General features: G+C 44.8%; 1 protein-coding gene across 1 annotated transcript in view; it reads right to left on the bottom strand.

Annotated features, from left to right (window-relative positions):
• Positions 1-20,951, bottom strand: part of LOC139385010 (A disintegrin and metalloproteinase with thrombospondin motifs 20-like) — a 153,857-nt gene that overhangs the window by 131,223 nt on the left and 1,683 nt on the right. The window contains exon 3 of the mRNA XM_071130028.1: positions 11,048-11,219. Coding sequence (XP_070986129.1) covers positions 11,048-11,219 — 172 coding nt within the window. The remainder of the gene's footprint in view (positions 1-11,047; positions 11,220-20,951) is intronic.

The following is a 20,951-nucleotide window of genomic DNA, read 5'->3' as shown; positions in this document are numbered from 1 at the left end:
GAAACCAACAGCACTACACCAACTACGGAAACCAACAGGACTACACCAACTATGGAAACCAACAGGACTACACCAACTATGGAAACCAACAGGACTACACCAACTATGGAAACCAACAGGACTTCACCAACTATGGAAACCAACAGGACGTCACCAACTATGGAAACCAACAGGACGTCACCAACTATGGAAACCAACAGGACCACACCAACTATGGAAACCAACAGGACCTCACCAACTATATGGAAACCAACAGGACTTCACCAACTATGGAAACCAACAGGACTACACCAACTATGGAAACCAACAGGACTACACCAACTATGGAAACCAACAGGACTAAACCAACTATGGAAACCAACAGGACCTCACCAACTATGGAAACCAACAGGACTTCACCAACTATGGAAACCAACAGGACCTCACCAACTATGGAAACCAACAGGACCTCACCAACTATGGAAACCAACAGGACCTCACCAACTATGGAAACCAACAGGACTACACCAACTATGGAAACCAACAGGACTACACCAACTATGGAAACCAACAGGACTACACCAACTATGGAAACCAACAGGACTACACCAACTATGGAAACCAACAGGACAACACCAACTAAGGAAGCCAACAGGACTACACCAACTACGGAAATCAACAGGACTACATCAACTATGGAAACCAACAGGACCACACCAACTATGGAAACCAACAGCACTTCACCAACTATGGAAACAAATATGACTTAACCAACTATGGAAACCAACAGGACTACACCAACTATGGAAACCAACAGGACTACACCAACCACGGAAACCAACAGGACTACACCAACTATGGAAGCCAACAGGACTACACCAACTACGGAAATCAACAGGACTACACCAACTATGGAAACCAACAGCACTACACCAACTATGGAAACCAACAGGACTTCACCAACTATGGAAACCAACAGGACGTCACCAACTATGGAAACCAACAGGACCTCACCAACTACGGAAACCAACAGGACTTCACCAACTATGGAAACCAACAGGACTACACCAACTATGGAAAACAACAGGACTACACCAACTATGGAAACCAACAGGACTACACCAACTATGGAAACCAACAGGACCTCACCAACTATGGAAACCAACAGGACTTCACCAACTATGGAAACCAACAGGACCTCACCAACTATGGAAACCAACAGGACCTCACCAACTATGGAAACCAACAGGACCTCACCAACTATGGAAACCAACAGGACTACACCAACTATGGAAACCAACAGGACTACACCAACTATGGAAACCAACAGGACTACACCAACTATGGAAACCAACAGGACTACACCAACTATGGAAACCAACAGGACTACACCAACTAAGGAAGCCAACAGGACTACACCAACTACGGAAATCAACAGGACTACATCAACTATGGAAACCAACAGGACCACACCAACTATGGAAACCAACAGCACTTCACCAACTATGGAAACAAATAGGACTTAACCAACTATGGAAACCAACAGGACTACACCAACTATGGAAACCAACAGGACTACACCAACCACGGAAACCAACAGGACTACACCAACTATGGAAGCCAACAGGACTACACCAACTACGGAAATCAACAGGACTACATCAACTATTTAAACCAACAGGACCACACCAACTATGGAAACCAACAGCACTTCACCAACTATGGAAACAAATAGGACTTAACCAACTATGGAAACCAACAGGACTACACCAACTATGGAAACCAACAGGACTACACCAACTATGGAAACCAACAGGACTACACCAACTATGGAAACCAACAGGACTACACCAACTATGGAAACCAACAGCACTACACCAACTACGGAAACCAACAGGACTACACCAACTATGGAAACCAACAGGACTACACCAACTATGGAAACCAACAGGACTACACCAACTATGGAAACCAACAGGACTTCACCAACTATGGAAACCAACAGGACGTCACCAACTATGGAAACCAACAGGACGTCACCAACTATGGAAACCAACAGGACCACACCAACTATGGAAACCAACAGGACCTCACCAACTATATGGAAACCAACAGGACTTCACCAACTATGGAAACCAACAGGACTACACCAACTATGGAAACCAACAGGACTACACCAACTATGGAAACCAACAGGACTAAACCAACTATGGAAACCAACAGGACCTCACCAACTATGGAAACCAACAGGACTTCACCAACTATGGAAACCAACAGGACCTCACCAACTATGGAAACCAACAGGACCTCACCAACTATGGAAACCAACAGGACCTCACCAACTATGGAAACCAACAGGACTACACCAACTATGGAAACCAACAGGACTACACCAACTATGGAAACCAACAGGACTACACCAACTATGGAAACCAACAGGACTACACCAACTATGGAAACCAACAGGACAACACCAACTAAGGAAGCCAACAGGACTACACCAACTACGGAAATCAACAGGACTACATCAACTATGGAAACCAACAGGACCACACCAACTATGGAAACCAACAGCACTTCACCAACTATGGAAACAAATATGACTTAACCAACTATGGAAACCAACAGGACTACACCAACTATGGAAACCAACAGGACTACACCAACCACGGAAACCAACAGGACTACACCAACTATGGAAGCCAACAGGACTACACCAACTACGGAAATCAACAGGACTACACCAACTATGGAAACCAACAGCACTACACCAACTATGGAAACCAACAGGACTTCACCAACTATGGAAACCAACAGGACGTCACCAACTATGGAAACCAACAGGACCTCACCAACTACGGAAACCAACAGGACTTCACCAACTATGGAAACCAACAGGACTACACCAACTATGGAAAACAACAGGACTACACCAACTATGGAAACCAACAGGACTACACCAACTATGGAAACCAACAGGACCTCACCAACTATGGAAACCAACAGGACTTCACCAACTATGGAAACCAACAGGACCTCACCAACTATGGAAACCAACAGGACCTCACCAACTATGGAAACCAACAGGACCTCACCAACTATGGAAACCAACAGGACTACACCAACTATGGAAACCAACAGGACTACACCAACTATGGAAACCAACAGGACTACACCAACTATGGAAACCAACAGGACTACACCAACTATGGAAACCAACAGGACTACACCAACTAAGGAAGCCAACAGGACTACACCAACTACGGAAATCAACAGGACTACATCAACTATGGAAACCAACAGGACCACACCAACTATGGAAACCAACAGCACTTCACCAACTATGGAAACAAATAGGACTTAACCAACTATGGAAACCAACAGGACTACACCAACTATGGAAACCAACAGGACTACACCAACCACGGAAACCAACAGGACTACACCAACTATGGAAGCCAACAGGACTACACCAACTACGGAAATCAACAGGACTACATCAACTATTTAAACCAACAGGACCACACCAACTATGGAAACCAACAGCACTTCACCAACTATGGAAACAAATAGGACTTAACCAACTATGGAAACCAACAGGACTACACCAACTATGGAAACCAACAGGACTACACCAACTATGGAAACCAACAGGACTACACCAACTATGGAAACCAACAGGACTACACCAACTATGGAAACCAACAGCACTACACCAACTACGGAAACCAACAGGACTACACCAACTATGGAAACCAACAGGACTACACCAACTATGGAAACCAACAGGACTACACCAACTATGGAAACCAACAGGACTTCACCAACTATGGAAACCAACAGGACGTCACCAACTATGGAAACCAACAGGACGTCACCAACTATGGAAACCAACAGGACCACACCAACTATGGAAACCAACAGGACCTCACCAACTATATGGAAACCAACAGGACTTCACCAACTATGGAAACCAACAGGACTACACCAACTATGGAAACCAACAGGACTACACCAACTATGGAAACCAACAGGACTACACCAACTATGGAAACCAACAGGACCTCACCAACTATGGAAACCAACAGGACTTCACCAACTATGGAAACCAACAGGACCTCACCAACTATGGAAACCAACAGGACCTCACCAACTATGGAAACCAACAGGACCTCACCAACTATGGAAACCAACAGGACTACACCAACTATGGAAACCAACAGGACTACACCAACTATGGAAACCAACAGGACTACACCAACTATGGAAACCAACAGGACTACACCAACTATGGAAACCAACAGGACAACACCAACTAAGGAAGCCAACAGGACTACACCAACTACGGAAATCAACAGGACTACATCAACTATGGAAACCAACAGGACCACACCAACTATGGAAACCAACAGCACTTCACCAACTATGGAAACAAATAGGACTTAACCAACTATGGAAACCAACAGGACTACACCAACTATGGAAACCAACAGGACTACACCAACCACGGAAACCAACAGGACTACACCAACTATGGAAGCCAACAGGACTACACCAACTACGGAAATCAACAGGACTACATCAACTATGGAAACCAACAGGACCACACCAACTATGGAAACCAACAGCACTTCACCAACTATGGAAACAAATAGGACTTAACCAACTATGGAAACCAACAGGACTACACCAACTATGGAAACCAACAGGACTACACCAACTATGGAAACCAACAGGACCTCACCAACTATGGAAACCAACAGGACCTCACCAACTATGGAAACCAACAGGACCTCACCAACTATGGAAACCAACAGGACTACACCAACTATTGAAAACAACAGGACTACACCAACTTTGGAAACCAACAGGACGTCACCAACTATGGAAACCAACAGGACCTCACCAACTATGGAAACCAACAGGACTACACCAACTATTGAAAACAACAGGACTACACCAACTATGGAAAACAACAGGACTACACCAACTATGGAAACCAACAGGACGTCACCAACTATGGAAACCAACAGGACCTCACCAACTATGGAAACCAACAGGACTACACCAACTATTGAAAACAACAGGACTACACCAACTATGGAAAACAACAGGACCACACCAATTATGGAAACCAACAGCACTTCACCAACTATGGAAACAAATAGGACTTAACCAACTATGGAAACCAACAGGACTACACCAACTATGGAAACCAACAGGACTACACCAACTATGGAAAACAACAGGACTACACCAACTATGGAAAACAACAGGACAACACCAAATGTGGAACTTCTTAAACAACTGAAAGTAAACACTTGCAGCATACCATGATAGGCCTATAGTTTTCTTCTACAGCATTCCTGAACTATCATGTGAGTCCCAAATGCAGCAACAAGAGCCAACACAGGCCTATCTGAATGTAAAACTTATCTTTTCGCTGATACACATTTTGTTTGTGTTCTGGAAGACCGCTTGACAAAACAGACAAAACCTTTAATCTTTGTCTGTTTTTAAAAATATGTGTCTCCCTGAAGAGCATAGCAGGAAAGGGAGGGGAAGAAAAAAAATGACTGAATGACTGAATGTATAGAGTGAAGAACGGCTGGCAGGATGGTCCATTATGAAGCGCCTGGCATTTCCATGTGTGTTCTGTTCTGACCAACCGGGATCGTTGGCAGGTTTTGATCCTCCTTGCAACTCTCCAACCCACCAAAGCCTCAAAAACCTTCAGCCCCCTCAGTAATCAAACTCCGACTAGCAACTTTGATTTAAGACAAGCCTCCTCTTTCACATATACATAAAGTGTGGAGAGAGAAGACCATGAGATCATTGACCCTCACAAAGAGTGCTTTTATACCTCCTCAGAAAGAGGAATAGAGGGATAGCAAGAATGGAATCTGCCCTCTAGTAGCAACGGGTTCTCTTTTCTTTCACTACTGTACAGGTGCAGATTAGGTCTAGAAATCGGCCCTGTCATTTCTAACACACAGGCCCATTTTTTACCTTGAGGCCCTCCACTTAAGGCCCCCACAAGTTTATTCTTGGTTTTGTAGCACAATATCTTAATCACTTCTACCTGCTTGTGCATTTAAAAGGATCTATACCTACTTCATATTGTATACCCAGAGATTTTCCCACATACAGCTGCACTCTGCCTGGTGGTCCTGACTGTGTTGCTCAATGCAATTTGCTCTCAGCAATTACGCTGCAGTAAAGAGCTACATGTTTATGCAGCCTGTGATGGGATGGAGGGGGAGGGACGAGAAATAGAGAGAACATTTGTGAGGAAAGAGCCAGAGATAAAGAAAAATAGGGAGAGAGGGGGGGGGGTGGAGTGCACCTAATTTATCGGACCAGTTGTCCATTAACTATATAAGAATGCCAGCCCCAATTTACAGGCAGCGAATAGATTGCTCTTCCACATCATCAAATACAATGATCATCTAGCAAAGGAAGACAGTGCAGGTGTATCAAAGCCGATTGAAAAAGCTTCGATCTCCAGGCCATCAGACTGTTGAACAGTCATCACTAGCCGGCCACCGCCTGGTACTCTGCCGGCACCTTAGACACTGTCACTAGCCGGATACCGCCTGGTACTCTGCCCTGCACCTTAGAGACGGCTGCCCTATGTACATAGTCATTGAACACTGGTCACTTAACAATGTTAACATACTGTTCTACCCACTTCATGTGTACACTATATATATAAAATCATATGGACACCAATTCAAATTAGTCACTGACAGGTGTAGAAAATCAAGCACACAGCCATGCAATCTCCATAGACAAACATTGACAGTAGAATGGCCTTACTGAAGAGCTCAGTGACTTTCAACGTGGCACCGTCATAGGATGCCACCTGTTTGTCTGTTTGTCAAATGTTTGCCAGGGTAAAGCTGTAAGTGTTATTACTGTGAAGTGTTAACATCTAGGAGCAACAACGGCTCAGTCGTAAAGTGGTAGGCCACACAAGCTGACAGAACGCGACCACCAAGTGCTGAAGTGTGTAGCGTATAACTATCGCCTGTCCTCGGTTAAAACACTCACTACCGAGTTCCAAACTGCCTCTGGAAGCAACGTCTGCACAAGAACTGTTGGTCGGGAAGTTCATGAAATGGGTTTCCATGGCCGAGCAGCCGCACACAAGCCTAAGATCACCATGCGCAATGCCAAGTGTCGGCTGGAGTGGTGTAAAGCTAGCCACCATTGGACTCTGGAGCAGTGGAAACAAATGACGCTTCACCATCTGGTAGTCCGACAGACAAATCTGGGTTTGATGGATGCCAGCAGAACGCTACCTGCCCCAATGCATAGTGCAAACTGTAATGTTTGGTGGAGGAGGAATAATGGTCTGGGGCTGTTTTTCATGGTTCGGGCTAGGCACCTTAGTTCCATGGAAGGGAAATCTTAACGCTGCAGCATACAATGACATTCTAGACAATTCTGTGATTCCAACTTTGTGGCAACAGTTTGGGGAAGGCCCTTTCCTGTTTCAGCATGACAATGGACCCATGCACAAAGCGAGGTCCATACAGAAATGGTTTGTCGAGATTGGTGTGGAAGAACTTGACTGGCCTGCACAGAGCCCTGACCTCAACCCCATCCAACACCTTTGGGAGGAATTAGAACGCCGACTGCAAGCCAGGCCTAATCGCCCAACATCAGTGCCCTACCTCACTAATGCTCTCATGGCTGAATGGAGGCAAGTCCCCGCAGCAATGTTCTAACATCTAGTGGAAAGCCTTCCCAGAAGAGTGGAGGCTGTTATAGCAGCAAACGGGGGACCAACTCCATATTAATGCCCATGATTTTGGAATGAGATGTTTGACAAGCAGCTGTCCACATACTTTTGGTCATGTAGTGTATATACTGTATTCTAATCATGGCTCATCCTATATACAGTAACTACTGCTGTACATACCTTTTCTATTAATATACTGTCCATACTGTATATACTATGTATATATATACACACATTTATATTCTGGACTCTGTCATTGCTCGTTCTGATATTTCTGATATTTTCTAACCTTTTGGATTAAGTGTGTATTGTTATTGTATTGCTAGATATTACTGCACTGTTGAAGATGGACGTATATATATATTTTTGGGGGGGTAATTTTTACACCTTTTTCTCCCCAATTTCGTGATCTCCAATTGGTAGTTCAGCTGGCGACCAAGGTCTGCATGCATGCGCCCGGCCGCCACAAGGATTCGCTAGAGCGTGATGGGACAAGGACATCCCAGCCGGCCAAACCCTCCCCTAACTCAGACAACGCTGAGCCAATTGTGCACCACCTCGTGGATCTCCCGGTCGCGGCCGGCCGCGACACAGCCCGGGATTGAACCCGGATCTGTAGTGACGCCTCTAGCACTGCGATGCAGTGTCTTAGACCACTGCGCCTCAGAAACAAAAGCATTTTGCTGCACCTGCGATAACATCTACAAATCTGTGTAAGCGACCAATAAACTTTGATTTGATACCTGTGCTGTGCTTTGAGAGCAGCCAACCAACACAGTGTTTACTCCTGACCTGATAGTAGCAGTCAGTGTGTGCACTGCACACATTCCCATAAAAAGAAACAAGGCCTACTAGCAGCCAGCCAGGCAGGCAGGCAGACCTACTGTGGCCTTCAAAGAGAGGCATTTATCAGTGCATCTGGAGAGGAGCCTATCAGATAAGGGTGTGGAACCACAGCCCAGGACACCTCACAGTGCTCCTGTCCTAACCCGGCCCTGTGTCGTCTCTGTCCTTTAATCCTGCCTCATTGTGTGTCTGCTCTACTGCCCTTTGATGAGGCCTTCTGCAGGTGTCTTCTCTTTCTCCTGCTATCTATCTATGTTATAACAAGAGCCTATTGACTTATTAAAAAGTGAGGAGGAAGAATGTGTTTGCTTGGGCACTTTGAATAGAAAAACCTACTGTATCTAATCTGTGAGGTTTGAAAGATATTACATGGCGACTGGGTGGATAGACCCACAACTTGTGTGAGCTGCTACACCTTCATGTCAAACCAAGGCCTTTCAAGAGGCTCCCGCCTCCCACCCACTGTCTGACAGTGTCTACACAGAGAGAGAGCATATTTTAAAGTCCTCCAGTGCCTGGCTGAGAGTGAGACCCTCCAGATTTTTGCCCCTCTGTGTTTGCCACACACAGACTGAAGGAGTGAAAGGCAAGCATATTAAGGAGGTTTTGGCCTGGCCCCTCAGGTCACTCCAACTACTTTAAATCCAGCCACAGACAATGGCCACAACCAGCACACAATACCCGGGTCCAGACAACAAGCAAATCAAGTGTCCAGCACATAAAATATTTATTGCATCAGCCAACAAAGGCCGCCCACAAAGCTCCCCATGAGCCATCTTTTAAGGGCCTGAGTCAGGGTGAACTCTGCTGGGTCACTTTGCTTTTTGTGGGCCTCTCCACCACCTAAAGTCTGCAGCTATTAAAATTCTAATGAAATGGAGAACATTTAAAAGCAGCTTATAAAATGCAGTGCTCTCCAGTTTCAAAATTTATCTCCGACAGTGCAGCAAACTAAAAAGCAATTATTTCTTCCTCTGTTCTTCCGCAGTCTTGGGTGTGAACACTCCAGAAAGGAGAGTAAAAACCTCAGGAGGCGATGGCTGGCTGGAACACATTTTAGCTTAATTAAATAAAGAATGTCAATGACACTCAAGACTCAAATCTTCCCACTAAACCCGCAGTCAAGAATCTTAACTAAGTATAATTTGCTGTTAGCGCAGCTATTACGACTGTGGCACAGAGTGAACTACAACACAGAGCAGGTGTGAGGGGAACCCCAGTAACAATTAGACTGTGATTAGTATAGTAAAGTATAGTGTAAAGTAGTGTAGTGAAGTATAGTAAAGTGAAGTATAGTAAAGTGCAGTGTAGTATTGTATAATTCAGGCAAGACTAAATACATGTTGTTCTCTAGTTCTCACAAGAATGTTTCAGATGGACTACATATTTATTCATTGGATGGTTCTCCCATTGATCGGGACACCACCTACAAATATCTGGGCATTTGGATTGACAAAGACTTAATGTTTAAAGTTAAAAAGCTAAGACTCAAATTGGGCTTTGTTTTTAGAAATAGACCTTGCCTTTACCTAAATAGTAGGAAGCAGATTGTACAGTCAACTTTCCTGCCAGTTCTTGATTATGGTGACACCATTTACCAGATTGCAGCAGCCACTACTCTTAAACCTTTGGATGCCGTCTACCATAGCGCTATTCTTTTATATCTCTCGACAGTTTCAATACTCAACGCTGCATCCTGTATCAAAAGGTTGGCTGGTCCTTGTTAAAGTCCAGTAGATCAATTCATTATTCCCTTTATGTTTACAAAGCCCTGCTACACAAGCTTCAAACTTGCTTAACTTCGTTGCTAGCATATAAAAGAATGAGCTACAAAACCTGCTTACAGGTTTGGTTAACTCTTGAGGTCCCTCTGGTCTTGACCAATTTAGGTAATTCCTCCTTTAGTTTTAGTGCCCTCCAATGTTGAAATAACCTGCAAAAATTCCTGCCGCTATTGTAGTTTAGGACTCGGGTGTTGAATGAATTCATTGAGGATTGCAGTTTTTTCTATTTATTATAGTGGTTTATTTGCTAAAATTGTGGTGTTGTGGTTGTGCCTTGTGGTTATTTTTATTTGTCTTGTTTTAATTGTAATATAAATTGTTCTTCCTGTTCTGAGTAAATGTTTGTAATCAGGGCACCATTGGGAACGAGACCCTGGACTCAATTGGGCTCCCCTGAATAAATAAAAGTGAATACAAAAATAGTGTGGTGTAGCATAGCGTAGTATAAAAGGGTTTCCCAAACTCACCCCGCTGATTCAAATAATCAAAGCTTGATGATGAGTTGGTTATTTGAATCAGCTGTATAGTGCTAGGGAAAGAACCAAAACGTGCACCTGGGGGGGGTTTGGGGGTAGGACCGAGTTTGGAAAACCCTCTAGTATAGTGTAATACAGTATAGTATAGTACAGTATAGGAGAGAATTCAGACTATGATTAGTATAGGGGCAGACTGTGGTAGGTAGGTATGTTACCTGAAGCTGAGCAGGGTTGTGTGGGCTCACTGGCAGGACTCTCTCTCCTCTTCCTGTCCTGTCTGTAGACGAGGTGAGGTTTGTTGTGCTCCTCGTCGTACTCCTCCCCCTCATCCGCCTTCATCAGGGGCTCTAAGAAGTATTCACCATGCTGGGTTGTAAAAGTCCCCATCTGGAGGAGAGAGGGTAGATTGTGAGAGAAGAGTTGGTTAGAGGAGGTCTGTGAAGTGTGTATGGCAGCTATACATATGTAGGATCTTCATTAGAGCCAGTTTGCTACAGCAGGAAAATAATCCTGCAGAAACAGGAAATGTGAATTATTATTTTAATTATAATTAATGGATTTTAATACATTTTTCATTGGGAGAAATCAAGTCTGACATTTTAAAGTGGAAATTACAAACTTTAGAAGCCTTTTTCAACATCAAATACACTACAAGTTTGCATTTCCTTAAGATCTTACATCTGTAGCATGATAGGACTGGTGTCTAGAGAACTCCTTTGAGTAGTCCTTACCAGTCAGCAAGTGCATGTCCTGTATTGTCCCAGACATAGATCTAGAGACAACTCAACTCCTAATTATTACATTTGTTCATTCAGGACCATGTATCAGTGATTGATGTGAGTGATGTACCTAGCTGTTATAGCATGTGTGCTGTTTCTCTGAGTAAATGTTGAGTACTAGTAAAGTACACAGTGTACTATGCATCATTAGTTCCATGATTGGTCCGAAAAACACAAGAATAACGCAAAAAGAATATCTAAAAAGTACAGTCTTCTTTAGCTGGTGGAAATGGGAACACCTTGGAAAATAAGCAAACAGAAAAATACTACTTAGAGAGGTCGCTGTCAATCACCATTTATCACACTGGTAATCCCTCTTAGTACAGATGTTTGATCTTAATTTGGCCAGACTTGTAGTCGTAGTAACACGATCTTGCCATGGCAGTATTTGAATGTCTGATCATGTTGCCGCTGTATATGGATAGGCCATCATGTAATATCTATGTTTCTCAGAGTCGTGGCTGAACGAGGACATGGATAATATACTGTACATGTAGCTGTTTTTTCTTTGCATCGGCAGGACAGAACGGCAGCTTCGGATAAGCTAAAGAGGGGATGTGTGTCTCTTTGTTAACAACAGCTAGTGTGTGGTCTCTAATATTAAGGAAGACTCAAGGTTCTGCTCGCCTGAGTTAGAATACCTCATGATAAGCTGTAGACCAAACTATTTACCGGTTTACCAACACAAACCGATGCTGGCACTAAGACCACACTCAATGAGCTGTATAGGGCCATAAACAAACAAGAAAATTAAACTGAAATCCGTTTTACCTCATTTCTACCAGCATGTCACCAGTGCAACTAGAGGTGAAAAAACTCTCGATCACATTTACTCCACACACAGAAATGCATACAAAGCTCTCCCTTGCTCTCCGTTTGGCAAATCCGACAATAACTCTATACTCCTGATTCCTGCTTACAAGCAAGAAACTCAAACAGTAAGTCCCATAGACGTGCCCAATATGGAAGTGGTCCGATGAAGCAGATGCTAAGCTACAGGACTGTTTTGCTAGCACAGCCTGGAATATGTTACATACGATGGCATTGAGGAGTTTAACACATCAGTCACCAGCACCATTATTAAGTGCATGATTGACGTCGTCCCCACAGTGACCGTATGTACATAAACTATGGATTACAGGACGCATCCGCACTGAGCTAAAGGCTAGAGCTGCCGCTTTCAAGGAGCGGGATACTAATCCGGACGCTTATAAGAAATACTGCTACGATCTCCGACGAGCCATCAAACAGGCAAAGTGTCAATACAGGACTAAGCTTGGATCCTACTACACCGGCTCTGATGCTAGTCTGATGTGGCAGGGCTTGCAAACTATCATGGATTACAAAGGGAAACCCAGCCGAGAACTGCCCAGATATGCAAGCCTACCAGACCAGCTAAATGCCTTCTACACTCACTTCGAGGTAAGCAGCACTGAACCATGCATGAGAACACCAGCTGTTCTGGACGACTGTGTGATCACGTTCTCCGTAGCCGTTGTGAGTAAGACTTTTAAACAGGTTAACATTCACAAGTCTGCAGGGCCATACGAATTACCAGGACACGTACTCAGAACATGCGCTGACCAGCTGGCAAGTGTTGTCACTGACATTTTCAACCTCTCACTGACCCTGTCTGTAATACCTACATGTATCAAGTAGACCACCATAGTCCCTGTGCCCAAAAACACCAAGGTAACCTGTCTAAATGACTATCGCCCCGTAGCACTCACACCTGTAGCAATAAAATGCTGGCCTCCCGAGTGGCTCAGTGGTCTAAGGCTGTGCCACCAGAGATCTGGGTTCGAGTCCAGGCTCTGTCGCAGCCGGCCGCGATTGGGAGACCCATGGGGCGGCGCACAATTGTCCCAGAGTCGTCCGGGTTAGGGGAGGGTTTGGCAGGCAGGGATGTTCTTATCCCATCGCGCACAAGTGACTCCTATGGCGGGCCGGTCACAATGCCCACTGACACGGTCGCCAGGTGTATGGTGCGACTGGCTTCCGGGTTAAGTGGGCGTTGTGTCAAGAAGCAGTGCGGCTTGGCTGGGTTATGTTTCGGAGGACGCGCGGCTCTCGACCTTCACCACTCCCGAGTCCGTATAGGAGCTGCAGCGATTGGACAAGACTGTAACTACCAGTTGGATACCATGAAAATTGGGGAGAAAAAGGTGTAAAAATAAATAAATAAATAAAACATTTATAAAACATTTAAAAAAGCAAAATGCTTTGAAAGGCTGGTCATGGCTCACATCAACACCATCAGACTCCCTGCACGCACTCCAATATGCATACCGCCCCAACAGATCTACAGATGATGCAATCTCTATTGCACTCCACACTGCCCTTTCCCACTAGGACAAAAGGAACACCTACGAGAGAATGCTATTCATTGACTACAGCTATGTGTTCAACACCTAATTGCCCTCAAAGCTCATCACTAAGCTAAGGACCCTGGGACTGAACACCTCCCTCTGCAATTGGATCCTGAACTTCCTGACGGGCCGCCCCCAGGTGGTGAGGGTAGGCAACAAGACATCCGCTGACCATGAACACAGGAGCCCCTCAGGGGTACTCCCTGTTCACCCATTACTGCATGGCCACGCATTACTCCAATACCATAATTAAGTTTGCTGACGACACGACAGTGGTAGGCCTGATCACCGACGATGATGAGACCTGGCAGTGTGGTGCCAGGACAGCAACCTCTCCCTCAACGTCGGCAAGACAAAGGAACTGATCGTGGACTACAGGAAACGAAGGCCGAGAACATCCCCATTCACATCGACAGGGCTGTAGTGGGACGGGTCGAGAGCTTCAAGTTCCTCTGTGTCCACATCACTAAGGATCTATCATGGTCCACACACACCAACACAGTCGCGAAGAGGACACGACATCGCCTCTTACACCTCAGGATGCTGAAAAGATTTGGCATGGGCCTCAAAACGTTATACTGCTGCAACATTAAGAGCATCTTGACTGGCTTGGTATGGCATCTGCTTGGCATCCGACCGCATAGCGCTACAGTTGGTAGTGCGTACGGCCCAGTACATCACTGGGGCCGAGCTCCCTGCCACCCAGGATCTCTATACCAGGCGGTGTCAGGAAGGCCCAAATGTTTTTCAAAGACTCCAGCCACCCAAGTCATAGACTGTTCTCTCTGCTACTGCACAGCAAGTGGTAACGATGCACCAAGTCTGGAACCAACAGGACCATGAACAGCTTCTACCCCCAAGCCCAAGCCACTATTTGGTTAACTATTTAACTATCTGCATTGACCCTTTTCGCACAAACTTTTTTTTGATTCATCACATATGCTGCTGCAACTGTTTATTGTCTATCTTGTTGCCTAGTCACTTTATTCCTAGCTATATGTACATCTCTACTTAAATTACCTCGTACCCCTGCACATTGACTTGGTACTGGCACCCCATGTATATCATTACTCATTGTGTATTTATTATTACTTTTATTATTACGTGTTATTACTTTTTGATTATTTCTCTATTTTATTTTTTCTGCATTGTTGGGAACGGTTCGTAAGTAAGCATTTCAATGTTAGTCAACACCTGTTTTTTACGAAGCATGTGGCAAATAAAATTATTTTATTTGAATGCAAATTCCATAATTTGCATTCTGGAATGCCTGAAGAATTATTTAATTATTTGAGTTAAGGACATTGTGTAATTAAGGGTCAGATGACAGCATCATCCTCATGAAATCTGATGAGAAAAAATGGGCTTGATTGACACATATCTAATAGAGTCATTTCATATGACGGGCCTCCCGAGTGTCGCAGCAGTCTAAGGCAATGACTCTAGATGTCACTAGAGTTCCGGGTTCGATCCCGGGCTGTGTCGCAGCCGGCCGTGACCGGGAGACCCATGAGGCGGCGCACAATTGGCCCAGCATTGTTCGGGTTAGGGAAGGGTTTGGCCGGCAGGGATGTCCTTGTCCCATCACCCTCTAGTGACTCCTGTGGCGGGCCGGGGGCATACATGCTGATACGGTCGCCAGTTGTATGGTGTTTCCTCCGACACATAGTTGCGGCTGGCTTACGGGTTAAGTGAACAGTGTGTCAAGAAGCAGTGCGGCTTGGCAAGGTCGTGTTTCGGAGGACGCAAGGCTCTCGACCTTCACCTCTCCCGAGTCCGTATGGAAGTTGCAGTGATGGGACAAGGCTGTAACTACCAATTGGGGAAGAAAAAGCCTAAAAAATAATGCATTTGTATTTTATTTATTTCATATCACACACCATTAGCATGTCACCTAAATACAGACAGTGGCTTTAAAACTGTTGTTTTATGGGCCTCCCGGGTGGCGCAGTTGTTAAGGGCGCTGTACTCCAACGCGAGCTGTGCCAACAGAGACTCTGGGTACGCGCCCAGGCTCTGTCGTAACCGGCCGCGACCGGGAGGTCTGTGGGGCGACGCACAATTGGCCTAGCGTCGTCCGGGTTTGGCCGGTAGGGAAATCCTTGTCTCATCGCGCACCAGCGACTCCCGTGGCGGGCCGGGCACAGTGCGCGCTAACCAAGGTTGCCAGGTGCATGGTGTTTCCTCCGACACATTGGTGCGGCTGGCTTCTGGGTTGGATGGCGCTGTGTTAAGAAGCAGTGCGGCTTGGTTGGGTTGTGTATCGGAGGACGCATGACTTTCAACCTTCGTCTCTCCCGAGCCCGTACAGGAGTTGTAGCGATGAGACAAGATAGTAGCTACTAAAAAAACAATTGGATACCATGAAATTGGGGAGAAAAAGGGGTAAAAAAATAATAATTTAAACTGTTGTTTTATGGTATTTGAGAGTGCAATACTTTAATCGTGACAGGAAGAGGCGGCTGTCAGAGCAATGCAAATATTGATGTGGCAGATGATGGAGGCCCTCACAAAGCTGCTTAGTTCAACAGCCAGCCACTCGCTGGCTCACTCGGCCGTGAAGACAAAGGTGTTTGTATGGTAATTTCATACGCACACTTTAACAGGATATTGTGCAGTGGAATGTTATCTTTTGGGGGAAATTTCAATGACCATCTCCACAAGTGGTCGGTGTTTGACAACGGAAAATATCCAGATAGGACATTGAAAATAATATCCATTACAACCATAATAATAATGTACAGTTCCTCTTTTCCGTTCACAATAGATGTTAGAAACACTTGCCCCGTAGCACCCTTGCATCTTGGAAAGCCTACGTGTTGCAGGCCTAGCTATATGATGAGAGATGAATCTGAGCCCAAGTACAATATAATGACTGGGTTGTAATAACATGACACAAAGCAGAGGAAACAAACTTCTGCAAGTTGGCAGATGCTCTCTCTCTCTCTCTCTCTCTCTCTCTCTCTCTCTCTCTCTCTCTCTCTCTCTCTCTCTCTCTCTCTCTCTCTCTCTCTCTCTCTCTCTCTCTCTCTCTCTCTCTCTCTCTCTCTCTCTCTCCTTGTATACTGTGTGTAAACTAAACTACCTTGAGTGCAGGAAGGCAGCCCCACTCTGCTCCTCTGAAAGCAGTACAGTTGACGAATGAATGTGAATGCACAGGCATTGAGCAGTTACACTGTACAGTTACACTGTACGAGGCATGGTGCTGGCAGTTTGTGCTGGGGGGACATCTTGTAGCAGCCTATGCCATTCAGCAGAACATTATGTTTACGTCAAAGTGCAGACAGGCACTGTCAGCCTGAAACACTCACTCAGGTACTGTACAGTAAAGTCAAGGCTAATGTCAGCCTTTCACTCAGGTACTGTACAGTAATGTCAAGGCTAATGTCAGCCTAACCCTAAGGTATTCACTCAGGTACAGTAATGTCAAGGCTAATGTCAGCCTAAGCCTAAGGTATTCACTCAGGTTCTGTACAGTAATGTCAAGGCTAATGTCAGCCTTTCACTCAGGTACTGTACAGTAATGTCAAGGCTAATGTCAGCCTAAGCCTAAGGTATTCACTCAGGTACTGTACAGTAATGTCAAGGCTAATGTCAGCCTAAGCCTAAGGTATTCACTCAGGTTCTGTACAGTAATGTCGAGGCTAATGTCAGCCTAACCCTAAGGTATTCACTCAGGTACTGTACTGTAATGTCAAGGCTAATGTCAGCCTTTCACTCAGGTACTGTACAGTAATGTCAAGGCTAATGTCAGCCTAAGCCTAAGGTATTCACCCTGGTACTGTACAGTAATGTCAAGGCTAATGTCAGCCTAAGCCTAAGGTATTCACTCAGGTACTGTACAGTAATGTCAAGGCTAATGTCAGCCTTTCACTCAGGTACTGTACAGTAATGTCAAGGCTAATGTCAGCCTAACCCTAAGGTATTCACTCAGGTACAGTAATGTCAAGGCTAATGTCAGCCTTTCACTCAGGTACTGTACAGTAATGTCAAGGCTAATGTCAGCCTAACCCTAAGGTATTCACTCAGGTACAGTAATGTCAAGGCTAATGTCAGCCTAAGCCTAAGGTATTCACTCAGGTTCTGTACAGTAATGTCAAGGCTAATGTCAGCCTAAGCCTAAGGTATTCACTCAGGTACTGTACAGTAATGTCAAGGCTAATGTCAGCCTAAGCCTAAGGTATTCACTCAGGTACTGTACAGTAATGTCAAGGCTTATGTCAGCCTAACCCTAATGTAATCACTCAGGTACTGTACAGTAATGTCAAGGCTAATGTCAGCCTAACCCTAAAGGTATTCACTCAGGTACTGTACAGTAATGTCAAGGCTAATGTCAGCCTAAGCCTAAGGTATTCACTCAGGTACTGTACAGTAATGCCAAGGACTGAATGATTACTGAGTTGATGAACTAGACAGAGGCTGGGCACTAGGCACTTCCTACATGTGCTGTGTCCAATAGAGCATGGGGTCAAGACAGTAGTGATGCACAGACTGACAACGACCTATGTAACATTGTACATCTCTGTATGACATTTACCAAATTCTATCAGACCAAATGTGAAAATGAGGTAGTAGTACATTATCAGAATGAGGAATAGACTTGATTGATTTAATTTATTGGATAATTAAAATGGTGTCAGGGGTCTAGTGTTAGTTCCTAGTCACTTGGAAATCTGAAAACGAGGTTCAGATGAACAGACAATGGTTGCTGTCAGGAATGGGTGCTGAAATGGGACTTTGGTGGAGGGGACTCCACAGAGAGCTTCAGGTCAAGGCCATGGTGCAGGGGACTCCACAGAGAGCTTCAGGTCAAGGCCATGGTGCAGGGGACTCCACAGAGAGCTTCAGGTCAAGGCCATGTTGCAGGGGACTCCACAGAGAGCTTCAGGTCAAGGCCATGGTGCAGGGGACTCCACAGAGAGCTTCAGGTCAAGGCCATGGTGCAGGGGACTCCACAGAGAGCTTCAGGTCAAGGCCATGGTGCAGGGGACTCCACAGAGAGCTTCAGGTCAAGGCCATGGTGCAGGGGACTCCACAGAGAGCTTCAGGTCAAGGCCATGGTGCAGGGGACTCCACAGAGAGCTTCAGGTCAAGGCCATGGTGCAGGGGACTCCACAGAGAGCTTCAGGTCAAGGCCATGGTGCAGGGGACTCCACAGAGAGCTTCATTAGAGTTTTTTTCTGGATCAAAAAAGAGCTTAGGTTGTGGGTGTGGCAGTGGGGCATATCAATGAGCGTGGTCGGCCTGTAGGCACGGCTAATATTTTTGAGAATATTTTAGAGGTGGTGCAGAGAAATGTTTTAAATTTTATGCCAATTTCTCCACTGAGCTGAGAGAGAAGCAGTTTAAAAGCACATTTCCTACAATTCTATGCAAATTGCTAAGGCTAGTGCTGTGTTTTGCTCAAACATAATAACAAAATGAATACTGCTAAATTCATTGTTTTTGGAATTGTCTATTTCCCCTCACTGTCTAGCTTTTATTTTGGTGATTGTTAGTTCTCAGAGTTTATATTAATCAAAAATATATAGGTACATTATCTTTTCTACACACTTTATAAATGGTTTTAGTCATTTAAGTTTACACTGAAAGCGTTTTTTCCATTCTGAAAATGTATATATAAAAAAAAATGAGGTAACCCCAAAAAGTGCTTAAGCAGCCGGCCCAAGGATTACAATGGCAGAAAAATGTCCTGTTCAGGTTAAGGCCATGGTGGAGGGGACTCCACAGAAAGCTTCAGTTCAAGGCAATGGTGGAGGGAACACCACAAAGTCCAAGGTGAGGAATCTCTGTCTGTTGGCACACAGCTAGCAAAGACCACTGTCATGCACTATAGGCTGACTCATCTAATGTGACGTACAGTGAAGACAGTCCATCGCTCAGGTTAAATAGACCGTTAAAGTGTCTAGCATCGGATCTTTACATAGACATCCATCACTTGGCAGCTGACTGTAGAAACAGAGAGAGGGACATATGGGATACATAGGGGGTATTCTGAATGTACCCCCATTATGTTCCTTTAAACAGAGAAAGTCCCAAGGACACACATTTCCCACGGTGTGAGTTGTCCTCTAGATTCCTCTCAGCACCTTCATTAGTAATTATCCACAGCCCAAGATCTTTCTCCTGTTTCCCACAAGTCACAGCACACTGTGAAAAGACACAAGGCCCCTAGCCTCCCCGGAGGGAAGCCATTGGGCACCAGAGACAAGGGAAACTTCCTTCTCAAAATGACTCTTTTGTTTTAGAGGCTTAATCATCCCTTAATGACCTCATCACACCAAAATGTGCTCGTCCAACGAAGCCCCAGCAGCCTCCGCTCTCAGAGACTAGGCCAACACGTTTATGACCTAATAGCCTAGAGCCATGGGTGTACTGATGCTCTCTCTGTGCCTATTGTCCTGTCGTTCTCAATGACTGATGATATGACTAACGATTTGCACATTGTTACAACACTGTATATATACATAAAATGACATTTGAAATGTCTTAATTATTTTGGAACTTCTGTGAGTTTAATGTTTACTGTGCTTCTACACCTGTATTGCTTGCTGTTTGGTGTTTTAGGCTGGGTTTCTGTACAGCACTTTGAGATATCAGCTGATCTAAGAAGGGCTATATAAATACATTTGATTTGATTTACTGTACATTTTTATTGTTTATTTCACTTTTGTATATTATCTACTTCACTTGCTTTGGCAATGTTAACATATGTTTCCCATGCCAATAAAGCGCCTTGAATTTAATTGAATTGACAACATCACAGAGGGTACTAATAAAGTTTACAGATGCAAACACATTTGAAAAGGAGCTTGAAGTCATACATTAATGTTTGGAAAATAGCTTGAATTCATGCAGTACATCAAGTTGGCCAGGATGACAATCAAATCTCATAAATATTATATCTTATTTCTTCTTTTTCCAGAAGGTGAGGTACTATCTGTATGTACAGTATATCTGAAGTCATCCAC

The sequence above is a fragment of the Oncorhynchus clarkii genome, chromosome 1 (genome assembly GCF_045791955.1).
Source record: "Oncorhynchus clarkii lewisi isolate Uvic-CL-2024 chromosome 1, UVic_Ocla_1.0, whole genome shotgun sequence".
Classification (NCBI taxonomy): domain Eukaryota; kingdom Metazoa; phylum Chordata; class Actinopteri; order Salmoniformes; family Salmonidae; genus Oncorhynchus; species Oncorhynchus clarkii.
Note: the sequence above shows the minus strand (reverse complement) of the source record. Positions and strands in the feature narration are given on the sequence as shown.